General features: G+C 40.8%; 1 protein-coding gene across 3 annotated transcripts in view; it reads right to left on the bottom strand.

Annotated features, from left to right (window-relative positions):
• Positions 1-378: 378 nt before the first annotated feature.
• Positions 379-22532, bottom strand: part of amot (angiomotin) — an 83011-nt gene continuing 60857 nt past the window's right edge. For 2 of the 3 annotated variants that reach the window (XM_041195366.1, XM_041195364.1), the window contains 6 exons: positions 20059-20208; positions 19026-19216; positions 16191-16313; positions 7727-7959; positions 6372-6584; positions 379-4344 (listed from right to left, as the gene is read on the bottom strand). In XM_041195366.1, the coding sequence (XP_041051300.1) occupies positions 4247-4344; positions 6372-6584; positions 7727-7959; positions 16191-16313; positions 19026-19216; positions 20059-20208 (1008 nt within the window). In that variant the 3' untranslated portion in view covers positions 379-4246. The remainder of the gene's footprint in view (positions 4345-6371; positions 6585-7726; positions 7960-16190; positions 16314-19025; positions 19217-20058; positions 20209-22532) is intronic. The other variant, XM_041195365.1, reaches the window with a different exon arrangement.

Here is a 22532-nt window from a genome sequence, read left to right as displayed (position 1 = left end):
ACTTGTTATTTGAAAAAGTGTTTTGCACTTATCATTCAATCTATGAACCTGCAATCAAACATACTATATTTTAATCTTTGCTAAGGGATTTACCACAAACCCTGCTCCTCCATAGCTGCTCATGAAACAATTGGATGAATCATTTGGTGGCAGTGGCACATCTGTGCTCTAGTTACTGATTAAAACATGTGAACATCACAGGACCTGATAAAGAATGGGTTTTAACTAAATGCTCACTTCTCTGCATTCTGTGTTTCTGTTGTAATGAATACAATTACTTTGCTTTTAACATTAGATTTTTTAAAGGTGTTTCACTATTTATGTGGGTAGCATTAAGCTGGAATACAATTGGCAATAAAGACACAGAGCCAATTTCAGTACAATTTAGAAAACTTTTCTATTAAATATACAATAAACAATACAACTGAGAAAATACAAAATACAGTTGGTTTTAACTTAAGAGCAAAAAGCCAGCTTTAAAATTCTAACAATAGTTTTGGATTATATACAACAGAGTAAAAATGATTTTTTTTTAAAAAAGGCACCACGTATGAGATTTATTTCCTAATTGTTAAGTGCACAACTTGAGTAACCAAATGCCTGCATATCAAAATCTTAAAGATCGGCACCATTACCATTCCTAGGTTTTTAAAAAAATTCTTGCTTCGTCATTACAGTGAGGCTAATTTTAAAACTTGAATAAAAATCAGCTTTTGAAATGCTATATACAGTCATGACTTGGTATTTTTAACTAAGTTATTCCCAAATTTGAACAAGACATTGCTAATTTTGTGCAGGACAGAATGGTGCAGTGCAATGTTCCAGGCTTTAGAACCAGAACCATTTAAATATATGTACACTATATACCTTTATCGCTCGAAGAAATATGTTTTAGTGCCCCAATATGCAGGTGGTGACAGTTACTTTCTGAAGGTTAGCTTGACAACTACTATTTTTGATATGTAAATAACTCCCAGTTATCCATTAATTTCTGACGTTAGTCAATTCCATTTCCAGCTTGTGCATCTCATTTATTATTTGCACAGCTGAGTTTGTTTAGTCTGGACAGTTCCGAAGAGGAGTCGTATTGAACTCCAAACATTAACTCCGTTTCTCTTTCCACAGATGCTGCCAGACCTGCTGAGGTTTTTTCCAGCACTTTGTTTTTAATTTCATATCTCCAGCATCCGCAGTGTTTTGTTTTTCTTTAGCTTGAAACTGGCTTCTTAAAAGCAAACTCTTTATATAAATTGTATGCACAACTTGCTAAAATTATAATTAAAGATTTATGGCTGAGCTCGTCATATGGTCATCTGTTGCTGAACATAATTCTTTTCTACTAATTGGGCTCTGATAAGAGGGCACCACTTTAATAGCAAAGAGTACATCACCATCTCACTGGGCTAGTCAGTGCAGCAATTTCCATCAACTTGACATCAGCAAAAAGTAAAAATGGGTGTCCCTTGGCTATAAATATATGCTGGATTAATCACCACTGGTTAAGACACTATAACACACATATGCATGAGAAATTTCTATTGCAATCCCTTATCAGTCTAGATTTAATGCTCAGCATTGAACCAAGATTCAGGTACTTCTGCTTTGTAACTATAACACCTTCCTAGGTATGTGCTATTTTATAGCCTTTTAACAAGGCTCATACATTGTTGTGGGGTTTTGGTACTTAAGGGATACAACTGTTACATAGCAGCATTTTCGTTATATTCCAGGCGTAACATTACTACTGAACCAGTCACTAACTTGTGTACTAAAAGATATCAAGTCACAACTGTGATATAAATTAGATAAATCTACATTAGGTATAAACATTTCTTGCACAAACAGAAATATATTCAAAAATTTTGAAACTCAGAACTTGGCTGGGAAATGATTAATTAGTCAAAACTAATTAATTCAATTTTTACATAAAAAGAATGTACATTCACCCTCCAGTGATTTATTATGAGCACAGATATTTTAGCAACAATGTTGGCAAGTAGAAGTGGTCCACATTTTCACACGAATGTGACAGACAATTAAGAATGTCCACTCTACACCCACATTCTACAAGCTCCTCTGGTCACCCAGTTCCAAGCCAACTCTGGACCAGCATTAAAGGGACTGGACTCAGGGCTCCTATCTGCTATTTCACCCAGTAAATGGCACTGAATGAGAGGAGGAGCCATAAAACAACCTAAACAGGAGGGAGAAGATAAATTTTAAATGGAGCAATTTGTGTCATTGCAATATTTTAGCAAAACTTAATGATGGGCATACGAAATTTTCATTATATGTCCACAAACTCAAAAATGTCCAGTAGCTCATTATTGTTTTTGCCCTTGCAAATTATTTTGAGCTATACAACACCAGAGCGAATTATTATGGTTATAGGTCTATCACTAATGGCAGTAATGGTATTGGCAGTGGGTGCATCTGACCCGAGTACATTTTATTTTATCTGTAACACACTGGTAACAGCATGCTCAATAAAACTGTTCACAAGGCCGCAAACCATGTTGCTATTTTATTTTCCAGATTACCAAGCTATCATAATACCCACAAATTATAAAAGGTTTGAATGCAGATCGATTAAGCAAAGCATAAAGCTTCTTTATGATCTGGTTATACCTGCGGAACAACACCTGTCTATTAAATGTACACCAAAAATATATTGCATACACCAAATTCCACGTATTTGGGACTCAAATGGATTATAATGGACACCCCAGAACTTGCACGAGTAAAATGAAGTCTGTTGTGTTTACAACAATATTTTAACCAATAGACGGAAACGTACAAGTTACAAGATATATTAAAGCTAGACAAATTTTTCAGAATCCCAGGATGATATTGTAAAAGTAACAGATTACCTGTAAACAGTGCACAGGAGGTACAGGTCTGAACCTCACTTGTTAAGGTACACTGCGAAACAGGTTGCATGTTACATGTTTCTATTGATCCCACAATTTACATACTTAAAAGGCAAACTGCTAAAGCAGAATGACATTTTGAAGAACGTTTTTTTTGACGGAGAAGAGGGTTATCACATAGCCAGGAGCTATACTGGATCTACATGCATTTTGTCATCAGTTGTTTATACTGGTCTATAATAACTATGCATGGGCTGTATTTCAGGTGGCCTTTCAAGACTGATTAAAACTGGAAATAGTTGCCTGTGGTGAGCAGGTTAATCTTAGTCAGGAAAGCAGTGGTGGGGACATCAGGGAGCTTTACAATTAATCTGGGTATCCATTTGCTATGGAGGAGGAGAAAAAAAATCAGCCAAGATTCATGCTCTTGAATGTTATCCAGTGACGTAAGTGTGGAAAGTGCCCATGCACAGATGCCAGGTACCAAAAGAATTAGGCTCAACTGCGTGGTCCTCACTGTTGAATTGCTCTTCCAACACTGTTTTGGCTCATTCTTTAAGATGATACACTTTGACGAGATGCTGGAAGATTGTCAGTGCTACAGAACCGCATGGTCGGTATAAGACAGTGGCTTCAGTCAGAAAATGGAGAAAATTGGAGATGAAATCCTGGAACTATTAAATTTAGGACTGGGACAGATAGTAAGTGATCGTTTAAGAGTCTCTGCATACGTGACCTAGAGGACCATGAAGGCATATTTAACTTTAATTAGTAATGAACTACTTCATACACAATCCAGAGTTTTTGAAACATCCACCTTCAAATTATGTGTTCCAGTTTTTTGTAATCCTGAACAAAAACAGGAGGGAACCTGATCTTTTTGCCAGGATTGAGTGACTTGAGATTCAATCCGACTCTGGCCTCCACCTCAAAGGCTCTTTATTCCTCTTTAGTACAATGTTATTGGTCAAAGAGCAACTCCAACGCATAACTGTCTTCTCAATATACTGTTTTTTGTGTACGTAGTACTTCAATTTTAAATGGTAAATGTATTGACTTGAGTGGGAATGTACTGTACAAGGCAGTGCAGATACTTCTTGAAAGAGTTCATACTGATACTGATCTATGAAGGGCTGGGTGGATAATTTATCTTTCCATGTACATTGTTCATAAAGAATGTGATTATAAAACATATACATCCTTTAGTTCAAATTTTGCTGCTTCCTGAAGTGCTCTAGCTTTATATGCACTTCACCTGGAACAAACGAGGATCCACTTTCATGTTTTTTTTCCCCCACAAAGGATGTCAAGGAGATCAGGTTTCATATTTCAAATTCCCTTTATTGCCTCCTCACTTTGTCCTAGGTGAGAAGAGTTCAAATTAGGATTTCCACCATCTCGTTATCAGCAAGGTCCTGCCCAAATGGAGAAGGGGGAACTTTCCTGTCAAGTGTATTGCTCAAAGGAAAGCTGTCTGTATAAAAACAAAAAAAAAACTGATGTTACTAAGATGAGTGTTTACAACTTCAGTGACGTTAAGCAATCTTTAACAGCAAGCTTCAAATAAATCTCAGAGTTTAATACATAGAACACTCATCCAATATCTGGTTCAGATTATCAAGGACACTCAATCACAATAAATTATATTATTGTCATGGCTGTATTGGAATACATCAAATACTTTGGCACATTTCTTCACAAGATTACATATGTATTAAGTAGAGTTCAGTGATGAGCCAACAGCAATTCAAAGTTATGGAGTGATAAAATTGAACTTGTATTCACTGGAGAAAACATTTTGGTCTTTAATATGCTAAAGGCCAACCATAAAAATATAAACATGACCTCAGAGCTGCAGCATAAAAGTACAATACCAGCAAGTTTCAACTGAGACAACAAATTGGAATAATTTATTTAATCTTTTCACAGAGTAGATTTGTAGAGGACTTCCAACAAAGTGATTAGAGCTAATTCACTGAAAAAGAACTTGGACGAGTCTTTGATTACAAAAGGGATTGAAGGTTAAAAGTAGAGACATAAATGTGTAAATGCTATATAGAACATTATAGGCTGAATTTTATCAGCCCTGTAACAATGGGTTGGGAGGGGGTGGGGGCCCACTGGTAATATGGCGGGGGAAGGCTTCGGGCAGGAAGCCTAATATCTTCCTGTGGCTTTGGTATGTTACCAGCAGCAAAAACCATAGTGTTGCATCTACCTGACAGCCAATTCAGTCACTTAACGGCCTAATTAAGGAACACTTCCTCCTCCAGCATTTTTCCCACTTTGAGAGGTCTTGCTGCTATGTGGGGAGACTGTCAGGTAAACCCAGCAGGTTCCCAGGGGGCAGACCTCCTTAATGGTTCTCTATGGCCAATGAGTACCCATGCCTGGGCAGTGGCTCTGACAGCAGCCAATTAACAGGTCGCTGCTGGCAAAATGCTATCCCAAGGTCCCACTACTTGGTACCACAGGGTTGACTCTCACTTTCGGTCGCATCTCAAGTTCCAAGAAAATTCAGCCCTGTGGTTCCAGTCTTTTTGAAGCTCTGAGAATGTAATCTGTGGAATGCAACTAGTCAGGTCTATATAACATATTGCAGTGCTTGATGGACATCCTGGAGTTTTGCTGTTTGCACCTGGTGAGGGAGAGTCATCTTAAAATTTCAGGAGAAATTCCAATTTATTGACAAAGTGAAAGTTAGTTTTAAAATGGTTGCTCACAGTAGCAGTCTCTGATGCCTTTTCTTACCTTATCATATCATTGCTATTGATTGAAAGTTAAAAAATTAAATAGCTTTATTTTGTTTTTACCACTTGTGAATTTCATGCTAAATCTTGATGACAAAAATTAGTGCTGACAAATATGATATTTTACTAGTTCAGTCACCTAGTGTCTGCACCAACCATTCACAGGTCAGATACAGCACCAGTTGCAGCCTTAACAGTAGGCAGAGGAGACTTTCATCCTATCGGTCTGGCCCCAGTGTACACAACCAGGATTTCCATTCCTGATGCTTATCCAGTGAACCCAACTAGGGTGTGAACACACGCAGGTTAGTTCCCTAGTTCACCTATACCCACCTCCGCCATGCCTTTCCTCTGCCCTACCATGTTCAAACAAAGTCATCACGTATACTTGTGTACGACAACTGGGAAATTAGGCAAAATATTAGAAAGATAGTGGCGTCTATGGAACCATAGCTGGACATAAGTCACTGCCTTAGTACATAAAAGGGGAAAATGTGCATTTTCTCCTCTTAAATAAAGATAAGAAATCACTATGGGCTGTATTTGCATCAATTGACTGTGAATGATAAGATATCCAGGGTAATATAGTATTTTTCTTCCCTGTATTTCAGCTTACAAATAAATCTCAGTTAGCGATGGATGAAATGATTGATCTCTAGTAGTTTCAATATGCTCCAGCCTGGCAAGATCTGATTAACTGCACGTAAATCTGTGTATAACGGAGGATACAAAATACCATCAAACACAATACCTGGTTTTTCCATGCTTGCAGGGCTGTTACTGCCTGGCTTTCCTTGCGATGGTGAGGTAGTGCCCAATTTATTATGCTCAGGACCTCTTTCTGTCTGGGTGCTGCTGTCCCGGCTTCCTGTTTTAGAATGCGCTGATAGAAGTGGTGTGGAGGGTAGTACTGGGGAAGAGGAGGAAGAATGTGACTCATGTCTGTCTGTGCTGAGCAGAAAACCTGAAGGAATAGGCAGCGGTGCCGGGGGGGGGGGGGGAGAGGAGAGAGAGAGAGAGAGAGAGAGAAAAATAAAAACACAAACTTAATGAAATATCATTCTTTTGGTTATCCAAGTAAGTGATGGTCTCTGCTGGGTAACAGGAGGAACTAATGCCCATGTTCTTATTAAAATAAAAGCAAAATGCTGCAGATGCTAGATATCTGGAATCAAAACAAAATGCTGGAAAAACTCAGCAGGTTTGGCAGCACCTGTGGAAAGAGAAACAGGGTTAATGCTTCAAGTCCAATATGACTCTTCTTCTGAACAGAAGAGGGGGAGAAATGGATTTTACATAACTGAAAAGCTTTAGGAACAGCACCTCATCTTCCAATTAGTCACTTTACTGTTTTCTAGACTCACTGAGTTCAACAACTTCAGACCATGAACTCTGAACTCCATTTTGTACTTTTCTCCACCCACACCCACCCTCAGTATCAGTCTGTATCTTCTCAAGTTTTGCCTTCAGACAGCACTGACCTTTATTCTGCTATTAACACATTCTGTTATTTTGCTGTCAGATAGTGCTGACCTTTATTAACACCTACTCTGGACCAAAGATTTGTTCTTTTACTACTACCATTTGCACTCTCCTTGCCTTTTGTTCCAAGACATCTTTGTAACTTAATCTCCCTGCCTGCTAACCTATCTGACTGTCCCCCTTTTTCAACAGCATAAACCCATCACATTCCTGCCTCTCTTCAGTTCCAAGGAGTCATCATATTGAACTTGAAACGTTAACTTGTTTCTCTTTCCTCAAGATGCTGCCAGACTTGTTGGATTTTTCCAGCACTTTCTGTTTTTATTATTAATCCAAGTAGTCATTGCTGGTAGTACATAGAAAGAAACAGACAACCTACAGACAATTATATTTTATAACTCTGCTTTTTGGTAAATTTAATTTCAGTTTTCGACCTAATACTTTCAGAGATACACTTCTTTGACAGACACTTAACTAATTCTGTACAGTCAAAAAAAAATCCTCATTGTTATCAGAACTCTTTTGGTTGACTATTATGGTTACTGAATTGTTTCAACACCTTTTTTTATAAAATGGTTTAAGATGTTCATCATAAATCCTGTAATTTTTTAAAAATTTGTTTACCCAAACTGCCTTTCCAGCTCCTGTCTTCCTTCTTCTCCTCAATTATTGGATTACTGGACAGCAGTGTGGGATAGGACGAAAGCCCAGATGTAGCATTGGAAATAGAAACAAGAGATTTTGAAGGTCTTAAAGCAGCTGGCTGTTCTGTTTTGACTTGTTCCCTCCGTGACCTCTGTTGGAGAACTTTGATCATCGCATCTTTCTCAATAATTTGAGCATGAAGAGTTTTAATCCTGGAACAGCGCACAAGAAAAATGATCTATATCAAAGTCCATTCAACACTTCAACCTTTAGAATACAAAAGCAAAATAATGCAGATGCCGCAAATCTGAAATAAAAGAACAGAAACTGTTGGAAATACTCAGTAAGTCTGGCAGCATCTGTGGGGAGAGAAAGAGTCAACGTTTCAGGTCCAGTTCTGATGAAAGATCATCGGCCCCGAAACATCAGTTCTGTTACTCATTCCATTGCTGCTCCTTCAAAATGCTTCAGATTCAGGGTGGATAGATTAGAAAGCATATACTGGATTATAATGGCTCAGGAACCAGACATCTCCCAAAGGGATGGGTAAAAGATGCACATGAAATGTTTCAGCCAGCCTACAGTGTTTTCCTCACTTCCCGGCAGCTAATTCTAAAGTATCATTGGAAAAGGCCTAGGAACAGGTCACCCATCGTTAATACCAGCTGGAAAACTCTACATTGGAAGTAAAGAATAATGTTTCACCCAGAGGGAGGTATGTAAATTATTAAGTCACCTTAAGACGTACTTGCACATTTTCTAGTGCAGGGCTTCCCAAACTGTGGGTTCTGATCCCCAGTGTGGTCACGAGTTGAGATTTTGGGGTCACGAACTCCAAGGCATCAATGGCTGCTGTGGAGCTTGGACTGATTTCTGACTGCTACAAGGCCCCTTTAAATGCTTGTTATTTTTTGTTGATGAGCAAGGCCCAACGGACTGCACTCTGAGGCCCGATTGCTGCTACAAATAAAGTCTGTGAATAGGTAGATGTTTGATTTCCTGGAGAAACTCTGCCTTTTCATCCCCTATGCTCAATTCTTGTTTATCCCCCCTCTCAAGAACTAAAGCTTCCCATCCAACAATGGCACCAAACCACCACCCCACTGCACTCCCCCTCAACAACGCTCATCCCCCAAATTTTCACTCTGGGGTCACACACAAAATCTGAGGTATTAACATGGGGTCACACTGGGAAAAAGTTCAGGAAGCTCTGTTCTAATGACTAGTTTAAGACCAGTGCTGGCAGAGGTCTGGATTTTGGCTGCCTGTTTTTCTCTTGTTTGCTATTTGGCATTTCAGTGGGAAGGAGGGGGTTGTAAAGGGAGGCATGTTATACATTGTAACATACAATAAATTAAAAGCATCGCTGATTTATGTTAACTAAGTTAGTCACATTATCTTTCGGGAATTTAATTCTACCATTCCGTCCAATTTCCTGCTAAAACTGTGAATCAGGGGCCTCGAATATTTTATTATAGTTTATTTAGTTAGGTACTAAATTTTTTATCTTATTTCCTTTAAAGAAAACGATAAACAGGGAGAAAGAAGAGAAGATGTAGCAGGTTATGAGCTACCATGCAAAAGCAGTGGGGACTGGGGTTAGCAGTACTCGGCATGTGTGGCCTGGACCTGGGCAGAAGAAATACTACAGGCGATCTTTGACCTATTAGAAATGGGGTGGTAGTGCAGGAGCCTAGAAACAGTGGTGAGGATACTGAGCTTGTCCCGAAATGAGTGTGTAATGTAGATTAAGATGGGGTGGGAGGGTTCTGGGGCTTATGAGTATTGGAGGGAGGCTGCAAGAAAATAATAAAACTGGGAATGGACTATATGGCTTAGCCACATAAGAAACGTACGAAATAGAGCAGCAGGAGGTAATTTGGACCTTCAAGCCTGCACTGCCATTCAATACGATCGTGGCTGATCTGATTGTGCCCTTAACTCTACTTTCCTGTCTGCTCCTCATAACTTTTGACTCCGCTATAATTCAAAAATCCGTATAACTCAACCCTGAATATATTCAATGACCCAGCCTCCACAGTTCTCAGTGGTAGAGAATTCCAAAGATTAACAACCCTGTGAGAGAAGAAATTCCTTCTCATCTCAGCCTTAAATGGGAGACCCCCTTATACTGAAACTGTGACCCATAGCTCTAGATGCCCCACAATGGGAAAAATTCTCTCAGTGTCTATACTGTCAATTCCCCTCGAAATCTTATTTTATTTTTTATCCATTCACGGGATGTGGGCATTGCTGGCTGGGCCAGCATTTGTTGCCCATCCCTAGTTGCCCTTGAGAAGGTAGTGGTGAGCTTCCTTCTTGAACGGCTGCAGTCCACATGGTGTAGGTACTTCCACAATGCTACTAGGGAGGGAGTTCTAGGATTTTGACCCAGCGACAGTGAAGGAATGGCGATATATTTCCAATTCAGAATAGTGAGTGACTTGGAGGGGAATTTCCAGGTGGTGGTGTTCCCATCTAACTGCTGTCCTTGTCCTTCTAGGTGGTAGTGGTCGTGGGTTTGGAAGGTGCTGTCGTAGGAGCCTTGGTGAATTCCTGCAGGGCGGTACACACTGCTGCTATTTACGTCGACAGTGAATGTGGTGCCAATCAGGTGGGCTGCTTTGTCCTGGATGGTGTCAAGCTTCTTGAGTGTTGTGGGAGTTGCACTCATACAGGCAAGTGGGGAGTATTACATCACACTCCTAACTTGTGCCTTGTAGATGGTGGACAAGCTATGGGGAGACAAGAGGTGAGTTACTCGTCGCAGGATTCCTAGCCTCTGACCTGCTCTTGTGGCCACTGTTTTTATATGGCTAGTCCTGTTAAATTTTTGGTCAATGGTAACCCCCAGGATGTTGATAGTGGGGGATTCAGTGATGGTAATGCCATTGAATGTCATGGGGTGATGGCTAGATTCTCTCTTCTTGGAGATGGTCATTGCCTGGCACTTGTGTGGCACGAATGTTACTTGTCACTTGTTAGCCCAAGCCTGGATATTGTTTAGATTTTGCTGCGTTTGGACATGGACTGTTTCAGTATCTGAGGAGTCGCGAATGGATCGCGAATTGTGCAATCATCAGTGAAAATCCCTACTTCTGACCTTATGATGGAAGAAAGAACATTGATGAAGCAGCTAAAGATGGTTGGGCCTAGGACACTACACTGAGGAACTCCTGCAGTGATGCCCTGGAGCTGAGATGACTGACCTCGAACAATCACAGTCGTCTTCCTTTGTGTTAGGTATGATTCCAACGAGTGGAGAGTTTTCCCTGATTCCCAATGACTCCAGTTTTGCTAGGGCTCCTTGATGCCACACCCGGTCAAATGCAGCCTTGGTGTTAAGTGCAGTCATTCTCACCTCAACTCAGGAGTTCAGCTCTTTTGTCCATGTTTGGACAAAGTCAGGAGCTGAGTGGCCCTGGCGGAACTCAAACTGGGTGTCAGTGGACAGGTTATTGCTGCTTGATAGCACTGTTGATGACCTCTTCCATCACTTTACTGATGATTGAGAGTAGACTGATGGGGTGGTAATTGGCCAGGTAGGATTATTCCTGCTTTTTGTGGACAGGATATATCTGGGCAATTTTTCCAGAGCCAGGTAGATGCCAGTGTCGTATCTGTACTGGAACAGCTTGGCTAAGGGTTCTAAAGCACAAGTCTTCAGTGCTAGTGCCAGAATATTGTCAGGCCCCCCGAAAGCCTTTCATCCAGTTCCTTCAGCCACTTCTTGATAATATGTGGAGTGAATTGAATTGGCTGAAGACTAGCATCTGTGATGATGGGGACCTCCGGAGGAGGCCAAGATGGATCATTCACTCGGCATCGGCACACCCAGCTGAAGATTGTAGCAAATGTTTCAGCCCTATCTCTTGCACTGATGTGCTGGGCTCTCCCAATATTGAGGATGGGAATATTTGTGGGGGCCCCTCCTCCAGTGAGTTGTTGAATTGTCAACCACCATTCACAACTGGATGTGGCAGGACTGCAGAGCTTCAACAGGATCACCTCTCATTCTTATAACCTCCAGCCTGTTCAAGCTTTCCTCATAAGACAACCCCTTCATACCAGCCTAAATTGCTTCCAATGAAAGCATAGCTCTCCTTAAATTAGACTTAAATAGGCAGCACTCCAGGTGTGATCTCACCAACAGCCTGTACAATTATAAACAACCCTACTTTTATGCTCCATCCATCTTGAAATGAAGGCCAACATTCCAACTGCCTTCCTAATTACTTTCTGTATTCAATTGTTAACTTTTTTTGATTCATGTAGAAGGACACCCAGATCCCTCTATACCGCAGCATTCTGTAGTCTACTTCCTTCCTTGCTTTTCTATTCTTCCTACCAAGTGTATAATCTCACATTTTCCCACGTTTTATTCCATCTGCCAAATATGTGTCCATTCACTTAACCTATCTCTCCCTCTCCAGACTCTGTCCTCCTCACAACTTCTTTCCTACCTATCTTTGTATCATTTGCAAATTTAGCTACAATAGATTCCTTCATCTAAGTCATTAATATAGGTCGTAAATAGTTGTGACCCCAGTACTGATCCCTGTGGCACCCCACGAGTTTCAGTTTGCCAACCTGAATATGAGTCATCTATCCCATCCCCTTATTTCCTGTTAGTTAGCCAATCCTCTATCTATGCTAATATATTACCCCCAACACGATGAGTTCTTATCTTTTGTAGTAATCTTTTATGTGGTACCTTATCAAATACCTTTTGGAAATCCAAATATATTATATCTATAGGTTCCCTTTATTTATTACATCCTCAAAGAGCTCTAATAAATTTGTCAATCACTATTTCTCTTTCATAAACCATTTGACTCTGCTTGACTGTATTATGATTTTTCTGAATGTCCTGCTACTACTTCCTGAATAATGGATCCAGCATTTTCCCAATGACAGAAGTTAGGCTAACTGGCCTATAGTTTCCTGCTTTTTTTCTTCCTCCTTTCTTGAATGAAGAAGTTACACATGTTGTTTTCCATGGGACCTTTCCAGGATCTAGGAAACTTTGAAAAAATTACAACCAATTCATCTACCACAAGCTATGGTGAGGAGACTCAGTCTGAACACATTGGGAGAGGGCAAGCTCCTAGGATGCGAGCGGGTAAGTGTGGGTTGATAGAAGTGGGGATCTCCAATTCTTTAAACACTAAAGGAGATCCTGGGATTTAGGAGAACATCCTATGTATCAGAATATCGGAGAAGAGAGTGTTTAAGGCAGCTAGAAGCACTCAAATCCAAAAAAATGCAAAGCTTACAAGCATTTAGAGGATTGCAAGCTCTGCAAATGTTGGAAAGGGCATATGCAGGGTATACTAGCAATGTAGCAAACCTCAAGACAGGTAAGTAGATAGAAATGGGGTAATAAGAGTATTTCAAAACAATGGTTTCAGAACTAAGCTCTGCCGTCCTGACACATCCAGTCATGAATGGTGGTGGGCAATGAATCAACTAACATGAGGAGGGGGCTCCAGAAATATCCCCATCCTCAATGATGAGTGAGCCAAGCACATCAGTGCAAAAGACAAGGCCTGAAGCATTTGCAACTAGCTTCAGTCAGAAGTGCCAAGTGGATGATCCATCTCATCCTTTGCCTGCGGTTCCCAGCATCAGAGATGCCAATTTTATTCACTCCAAGATATCAAGACACAGCTGAAGGCACTGAATACTGAAAAGGTTATGAGTCCTGACAATAGTCTGGCAATAGTAATAAAGGCTTGTGCTCCAGAATGAGCCACACCCCTAGTCAAGCTGTTCCACTGATCTACAACACTGGCATCTGCCCGACAAAGTGGAAAATTACAACAGGGATGTCCTGTCTATAAAAAGGGCAAATGCAACCCAGTCAGACAACCACCACCCTACAGCCTCCCCTTGACCATCAGCAAAGTGATTGAAGATGTCAGCAACATTGCTATCATGGGACAATTACATAGCAACAACCTGTCACTCAGTTTGGGTTCCACCAGGGCCACTCAATTCCTGGCCCAATTACACCCTTGGTCCAAACATGGACAAAAGAGCTGAGCTCCTGAGGTGAGGTGAGAGTGACTTTCCTTGACATCAAGGCAGCATTTGACCAGGCATCAAGGAGCCCTGACAAACTCAAGTCAATGGGAATCAAGGAGAAAACTCTCCACTAGTCGGAGTCATACCTAGCACAAAGGAAGATGGTTGTAGCATTGGACGTCAATCGTTTCAGTTCCGGGGGCTTCGTAATAGGAGTTCCTCAGGATAGTGTCCTATCCCAAACATCTTCAGATGCTCCAATAATGACCTTCCTTCCATCATAAGGTCAGAAGTGGGGATGTTCACTTATGCTTGTACAATGTTCAATAAATTCACAACTCCTCAGATACTGAAGCAGTCTGTGTCAATATGCAGCAGACCTGGACAACATTCAGGTTTAAGCTGATAAGTAGCACATAACATTCGAGTACCAGGCAATGACCGCCTCCAACAAGAGAGAATCTAACCATCACCCCATGACATTCAATGGCATTAACATCGTTGAATCCCCTACTATCCTGGGGGTTACCATTAACCAGAAACTGAACTGGACTAGCCATATAAATACTGTGACTACAAGAGCAGGTCAGAGTTTGGGAATTCTGCCAAGAGTAACTCAGCTCCTGACTCCCTAACCTTGTAGAAGGCAAAAGTCAGGAGTGTGATAGAATGTTCTCCGCTTGCCTGAATGATTGTGGCTCCAACAACACAAAAAGCTAAGCACCATTTAGGGCAAACCAGCTCGCTTGATTCGCATCCCATCCACCAATGTAAACATTCACTCTCTCCACCACTGACGCACAGCGGTAGCAGTGTGTACCACATACAAGATGCACTGCAGCAACTCACCAAAGTTCCTTGAACAGCACCTTCCAAACCTGCAAAGGACAAGGGCAGCAGGCGCATGGGATTTCCAAGCCACAAACCATCCCAACTTGGAACTATAGCACCATTCCTTCGCAGGATCAAAATCATGGATCTCCCTTCCCAGCAGCACTGGGGGTGTTCCAACACCACATGGGCTGCAGCGATTCAAAAAGGTGACTCACCACCACCTTTTCAAGAGCAATTAGGGATGGGCAACAAATGTTGACCTATCCAATAATGCCAAGATCCCATGAAAGAATAAAAATTTATTGGGTCTGTATAATTTATGGAGGACTACCTTCTTGTCCCATGCCTGATGCAAAGTGCTGCCCCTCAAGCTATATACCCACTTATCTCTAACGGAGGCCTATGGCCTCTTGTAAACTTTGAATAATTACCTGAAAGCACTGGGAGGAAGGACCTCAAGGTATGGCAGCAGCTAAGAGGAAAGCTTATACTCTCAGGAAGTTGCCCTGAGGTATGGAAGCCAGAGCTGGGTATTGTTTGGAGGAGTGGGGGGCTGTCAGTATATCATTCCAAGGAGATATAATCTCAGAGTTGGAAAAGAGGAGCTCAACTGAAAACATAACAATGAAATAAGCTTCAGAGCTTTACTGGGGAACGCATTTACAGTACAACCAAAGAGGGGTAATAAATCTGACCTTGCCAGCATGCCCACATCTTGCGAACAAAAACAAAGGAAGAGGGTGAATGGGGAGAACCTGTGACAGGCTGGAACGTGAAAGGGCACATCAGGGGTTGTGCAGCAGCAATGGCTCAAACAGGACTGCTAATCAGAATCACCAAGAGTTTATTGTTAACAGTGGATGAGCTTGGTGATGGTGGTGATGGAGAGATAGGAATTCTGGCAACGTTTACTCGGTGTACTGGGAGCTAGTTGTGTCAGGGGCGAAGATCAAATTCCACTGGTCTGAGGCAGGTAAGGTCTGTGGAGACCAGTGCCACCCAACTTAAGCGAATGAGTTGGGAGAACTCAGGGCAGAGGTAACTATAATAAATAACTAAGTTCAGAAGCAAGAGTGTGACATGACAGAAAAGACCGAAGAAAGCAGTTACAGAAAGCACACACTACATGTAGCACTTAATACATTATAGATGGTGATGGGTCTCTCATAATATTAGTCATAGAGTCTGATCTTTAGTTGTTAACTTAACATCTCTTTAACAAACTGCTCAGGTGCTCCCTGTAAGCAGTAGCCTAAATTGACACATTGTGAAGTCAATTAAATGCAAATTGTTGTTGGGCCATGAACAGAAACATGGCTTCTCTCCCTGAGAAGCCAACTTATCTATAGATGAGAAAAAATATATTCACTGTTACTTCATACATAATGTGATTTCTCAAATGTGGCGTCTGAAGAGAGAGTATTAAGATGTAAAAATATAAATTTATATAAAAAGCGCCAATTAAGCAAAATGCCAGTGAAATTTTCTCCCTGTAACATTTTAAAATGTACATGTATAAAATATAATTTAACAAGCACAGCAGCACAGTCTAGTATGAGGATACTAATGCATCTTGGCCCACCTGCTTTCCATGTCAAGACACCTCCTATTAGCCATCAGGATTTCCTCCTCTTCCTTCTGAATCCGAGCTTCCAAGGATGTTTCGTAGCTACCATTTGGAGAATGGCCTAGAACCGTGGTATCCCTAACAACACACAACAACCAAAACTAGTACTGCAGTTGACTCTGCCTAAATTCACATAATTTGTTACACATGATTTAGTGAGCAAATTCACCATCGCTGTGTTAGTGAATCATGCCAACCCAGTGGTTCTCAGGTTTAATTCCCAATCTGTGCTGCATTAATGATCTTAGCCTGGTTGGCAATAAGTTATACAGTTGGCTTAACCTCCCTGGGCTAGGCATTTGGTTCTGACTGCAGTTCAGTCAGATGGAAATTGTACATGAACATCGACTAATAATACGTTAGGGTGTAGCAGTGATGCCTGCTGTAATTAAATAAGCTCCTGACACTATCTGGGATGAAGGATAAAGAATGGTTACTTGGGTAAGCTACCAAAGGGTTATAACCTGTATGGAACTCTAGACCAAGAGTTACTGCCTCATAACGTAATTAGGGGAGATCCTACGTATGTACTCATGTTCACTCTATTATACATTCACAATTTTGATAAACATACAAACCTTAGTTAATTAGCTTTAATGCACATTGCAGAAAAAGTCCAGAAACTTCAGAAACTTGCCTCTTGGGGGAAAAAAAAAGACGAATGGTGACCTAATAGAGGTATAGTATTTTAATTATGAAAACTTATGATTTAAGTGGATACAGAGAGAATGTTTCCTCTTGTGGGGAAGAGCATATATATGATCAATACAAGATCATCACCAAGAAATCCAATAGGGAATTCAGAAGAAACATCTTTGCCCAAAGAATGGTGAGAATGTGGAGATCACTACCACAGGCAATAGTTGGAGCTATTAATATAGATGCATTGAAGGAGAAGCTAGACAAGCATATGAGGGAGAAGGGAATAGAGGATGATGATGACAGAGCTAGATGAGGAAAGATGGGAGGAGGATCAAGTGGAGCATCAACAACGGCATGCACGGGTTAGGTCAAATATCTTGTTTGTGCCGCATATCCGGTGTAATCCTATTTAAAGGACAAAACATTTCAAAAATCTAACCTGTGTGTAAAGTGTGTTTTTCTTCAGAGCTTTGTTTATGCCAAATTCCTAAATAAAAAGCTTTTTGGGTTGCAGTGCAAAAATTTGTCAATTGATTATATTGAACCTGCAGTTGATTAAACACACCTTGATGCAGGTGATACATCAGGACCGAAGTGTAACTAAGCCTTCTTCAGTAAGCTCAGGGCATGCTCCATATGAAGGCTACTATAACTTCTTGTTTGGAAAATACAGATGAACCTCTAACCAAGGTTAGTGCAGTGGTTCAGTTTGTGGTCTAGCGACAATGTGCACAGAAATTCCAACATGATGAGAGTCATGTGTGAGGATTTCATCAAGCCTCAGCTGATGGGAAGGACTACATAATGAAAGGGGGTGATAAAAATCATACAACTTCTTTAAAAATATTATAGTTATTTAAATCAATCTGTCACTAACAGCTTGCAGTAGGCTTGTATGAAATAACGTGTAGATGCATCAGTAACTTGGCCCGATATTGCTTCTTCCTTTCGCTAGATTCAAAGCAGAATTCTCAAAAGCAACAAATGGGATAAATAACTAGTCATGTTTATAATTTATCTCGGTTCTAAAAAGGGTCCTTTCTTCCCCTCGCTCTTGTGCATGACTAGGGCATGTAGATTAGCTGTTGTAAACCTCTGATTGGAGTCAGAAGGTTGTGTGTTTAGGTTCCACTCCACAGCACAAAATCCAGGTGCCATTTCAGTAAAAGGAGCGATACCATCTTTCAGATAAGACTTTAAACAAAGACACCTGCCTTTTAAGATGGACGCAGAAGATCCCATGGCATTGTGTGAAGGCAGCAGGGAGTTCTCTAGGTGTCCTGGTGAATACTTATCTCTCAACCAACACCTCTAAAACAGATTACCCATCTATGTGTGCAAATTAACTACCATGTTTCTCCAAAATATTGCAGTGACCACACTTTAGAAGTTTATAATTGGCTGTAGCTAAAGTGCTTTGAGACATCAGAGGCCTTGAAAGGCGCAACATAAATGCAAGTTAAGGGGAGGCAGTGGTGTAGTGGTATTATCATTGGACTGACAATACAAAGGCCAACATGTGACTCCAGATCCACTGCAAATGCCCTCTAAACAAGGATAATTAGGGATGGGCAATAAATGCTGGTCTAGCCAGCGACACCCACATCCCATAATGAATTTTTAAAAAGTTTTCTTTCTATCCTTTTAAGAGTATTTGGTTATCTCTACTTTTTGGTGACTCGGGCACTGACTGTCTGGGAGGTTCCCTGATGCTGTGCAAGACCAAACAAAAAGGACAATCAATCGAACGGTCATTTCTCTCCTGTAGCTAATGATGCGATGGAGGTAGAGGGGGAGGCAGCTGCTAGAGTACATGATGAGGACAATCTGCTCTCGAACCACCAAGATTGCTCTAGCCCAACGAGTGGGAGGCAAATGGAATTTATTGTGTAGTACATTCTCCATTTGTTCAATTTCCCTCCCTACAATTGAAATCAAAAACTCAAAGTTGGACCAGAGAGGGAAGTAAGGGGCTGGAATTAATCCTGATTCACTCTATTCTGAGGCCTCTTCCCATTATAAATTTTAAAAAAGTAGAAACAAAATTGCAATCATGTATAAGGAACATTATATTCAGAACTTTGAGCTTGGCTGTGACAATGCAGCTTATGGCAGAGATGTTTGAGGCTAGTCCAACCCAAGCTGTACCTTTGAGCTGCAACTGTAGCTGCAGCATCCAATGCAAACTGCCGCATCACGCTTTCTTCCAGATACTTCTGTTCCCACTTGGTCATGTCAGCCTCCAAGGCAAGGATTCGCTCCTCCTTCTCACGTAGCAGCTCCATTAATGAAGTAGCATTACACTCAGGGACGCTGGTTGTCTGGGAGGTTCCCTGACGCTGTGCAAGACCAAACAAAAACGACAATCAATCAAATGGCATCTTATATATACATATGCCAACAACAGTTTCTGGAATTAATCAGGCCTCTCCAGAAACCTGTTCAAAAACAGAAATCAAATTTCATTTAAAAAAGGTTCATAGTTTTCCCTCTCACCCTATAGGTTCCCTATCCCATTAGGCATCACTCTTTAGCAGAAAGGACACACTGATGGTCTGCTCCCCACCCTCTACCATGGAACTCTTTGGGTAGCTATTGCACAACAATTGTAGGATTTAAATAGTCCTTCATCGTTGTGAGGGGGGAATGGGGCTGAGGGGAGGGGAGGGAAGGTTACTTTCTTCGATTTTCTCCTCTCCTCCTTAAGTTAATGACTCATGCTGGGATATAGTTCAAGAGAGCAAGGCCAACCTCAACAACGTCTCGCACCAGTAATCACTCTTCACATTGAATCATAGCATATTAGTAGGCCGTTGAACAATTGTTGGTAAATGTGACAGGGAGTGATCTCACTCAACAACCATGCATTTCCACAAGACTCACTGTATAATAATATGGAGCAGGATGATTTTTCCTCTCCTTAATCAAGGTCACCAAGGTTAACTTAGTTGTAGGTCGATTAGGAGCTTTAAAAACATCAAATGGCAAAGGTCATTCGGCTTAACATTTCAACCCTAGTCCTTCCACTCACTGCATAATATCCATCCATCAGGGATTTTACCTCAAATATATAACATCTGAAGAAATGTTCTGCTTAAATTCTCTAATCACTCCAGGTGATCATATAAAAAGATTTAAGAATTTTAAATATCAACGACATATAAAACTGGCACTCATTTACCTGCTGCATCCGAAGGGATTCCAATTCCCTTTCAAGCCTAGTTCGTAGCCGATGTTCAAGCTGCTCCCGTTTCTCACATGCTGCCTGGAGCTGGATCAGAGCCTGCTGCATTCTTTCCACTTTGTCCACATACACCTGCTTCCTCTTCAGCTACAACGAAAGTCAGAGAAAAGTATTTGAGCAAGACCATAGAGAATGCATGCCAAAGCCACAGGGACTGTGAATCACAAGGTAGACAATGACTGCACATTATCAGCATTAAACGATGGTGCAGTGGTTTAATTGTTAATTACTGCAGTCAGTCTAAACAGCTTGCACAGAGATCAGAAAGTACAGCCAGATTTGCACAGACCCTGAAGTATTACAAACTCTCATTTTCCAGACAGCTTCCTATTATTGTTTTTTAAAATCAAGTAGAGGAATGCATTTTGGCGGGGAATAAACCGGCATAATACTATTAAGCTCTAAATTCAGTGGAACTGAATTACATCTCATTGTACTGGCAGTACATTTCATGAGTTATTCATAGACCATCTCCCCTTCACCTATGTCAGCATATCTGAGATTTCACCTTGTGGCCCAGAGTTGACAATCTGAAACTGAAAGCCTAGGCAACTTAGTCCTATTTACAATTATAATTTTTTAAATTGTTATTCTGTTTGACCTGTGCCAAACTTGAGATTTAAAAATGGCTAACCTTGGCACTATTTGTTAATGGATAAATCCTAAACCAGAGCCCCAATATCTGTTTGCATCAGCAGCTTAAGACATCTGCACATTAATGGGAACATAGCTTTAATGCTTAATGGTATGAATCCACTTAGCCCCTGGGAACAAATAAGTTTAAATAATCCTGTGGGCTCTGGATCTTCATGAATGGCCTGGGATATTGAACAAGTTGGGATTCAGTGCTGCCCCTCCTCCACATCCCACTTGTACTCAACAATAAAAGGAGGCAGGGTTATCCCAGTTTCTACACAACAAAAGCAGTACTTAAATATAGAACCGTTTAGCAGAAAGTTTGGTCCAACAATGTTCCTCCCATCTTCTTGTGGAAAAGTGTCTGCCCATCATTGCAGGTTTAAAACCAAGTGCTCGTAGTGCCAGTAGTCACAGACACTGTCTTTCATCCCGTTCTTATGGTGCAACACATTAAACAGTCCTGAAAGCAATCCTCAAATCAACATTGTGTGAGACTGTAGCCTTTGCCCTCCCTCCACAAACAAAGTGAGCAACCACTTACAAGAATAATGTTCTTCAGTCATGAATGAACAACTCTGGGTACAGAAGAAAAGACAGAACAATGAAGCAGTGCTGTAAAGCAAAAGTAATTTATAGTCTCATTTCACACTTCTACCAATTGCTGAACACTATTAGAATCTCTCATTTCCACACCCTGGATACCACTCAGCTAGCAAGTTGGAGATTTTTATACTTCAATCTGGCTAAATTGCTCCACCCTCTGTTGCATCACTAACATTTGCTGAGCTCAGAGAATAGGCAAGAAACCTGCTCCTGAATCTCTTCCAATATCACTAATTACCTGCTTGGATATACATGGATTGTGCATACAAGGGTGTTAACAAGAGGGAGAGAGGAGACACAAAAAGAATCTTCTCACTGAATATCACAAAAAAACCACTTCAAACAATGCATGAGGATTCTGACCAGGACGTTAATACATTTTTACTCCATATATCATTTAAAGTACATCAGCAAAATGCATCAGATCTGAAGTGGCTTTTGAAAATATCCTACATGAGGCAACAATAAAAAAATGAAGTTAATTTATTAGTAAAGTTAAATTCTATTAAAAATTTCACAAAAACTGTCTACTTACATTCACTTAAAATTAGCTTATTTTGTGGACAATGTGTTGTGTTTAGTCATTTTCTTTCCCTTCCTGTATCTCTTTGGCTCAAAAGACAAGTGCAGAAGTCTGTTCCCTAATGGCTGCGGATGCTCTCTGTAACAAACGGTGCCTAGGCATGACTTTTCTCTATGATTATCTCCAGCCCTCCAAACGGCCAGGTGATTTTTAAATCTCCGTTTGGCTCAGCTCATAACAGAAGTTCAGCAGTTAGATTTGAATCTGCATCCATCCCCGATGGGTGGTACACCATAGAAACATGAGGAATATGCAGTTTGTGTACATTCCAAATGTGCTTTCACATACTTCTTCCTAACAAGTTCAAACTGGCATTCTCGCTTGGATCACTGGTGAACCATAAGTGCCCTAATGCTTCATATTAGCTCATGTGGTAGCACACTCACTTGAGTTTTTAGCTTCAAGCACCCCTCTAGAACTTGAACACATTATCTAGGCTAACACGTCAATGTAATACAATGATATTTTCAGAGTTATCATCCTTCGTATGAGATGTTAAAATAGAGTCTGTGGGGCTCAGGGTTCAAAATACATAGCAGTGGTGGGTGAATTTGCTCTGGAAGCCTTGTAAATAGCCCCGGACGCT

This window comes from Carcharodon carcharias, chromosome 9 (genome assembly GCF_017639515.1).
Source record: "Carcharodon carcharias isolate sCarCar2 chromosome 9, sCarCar2.pri, whole genome shotgun sequence".
NCBI classification, from domain to species: Eukaryota; Metazoa; Chordata; class Chondrichthyes; order Lamniformes; family Lamnidae; genus Carcharodon; species Carcharodon carcharias.
The sequence above is the reverse complement of the archived record's forward strand: the minus strand, read 5'-3'. Positions and strand labels throughout refer to the sequence as shown.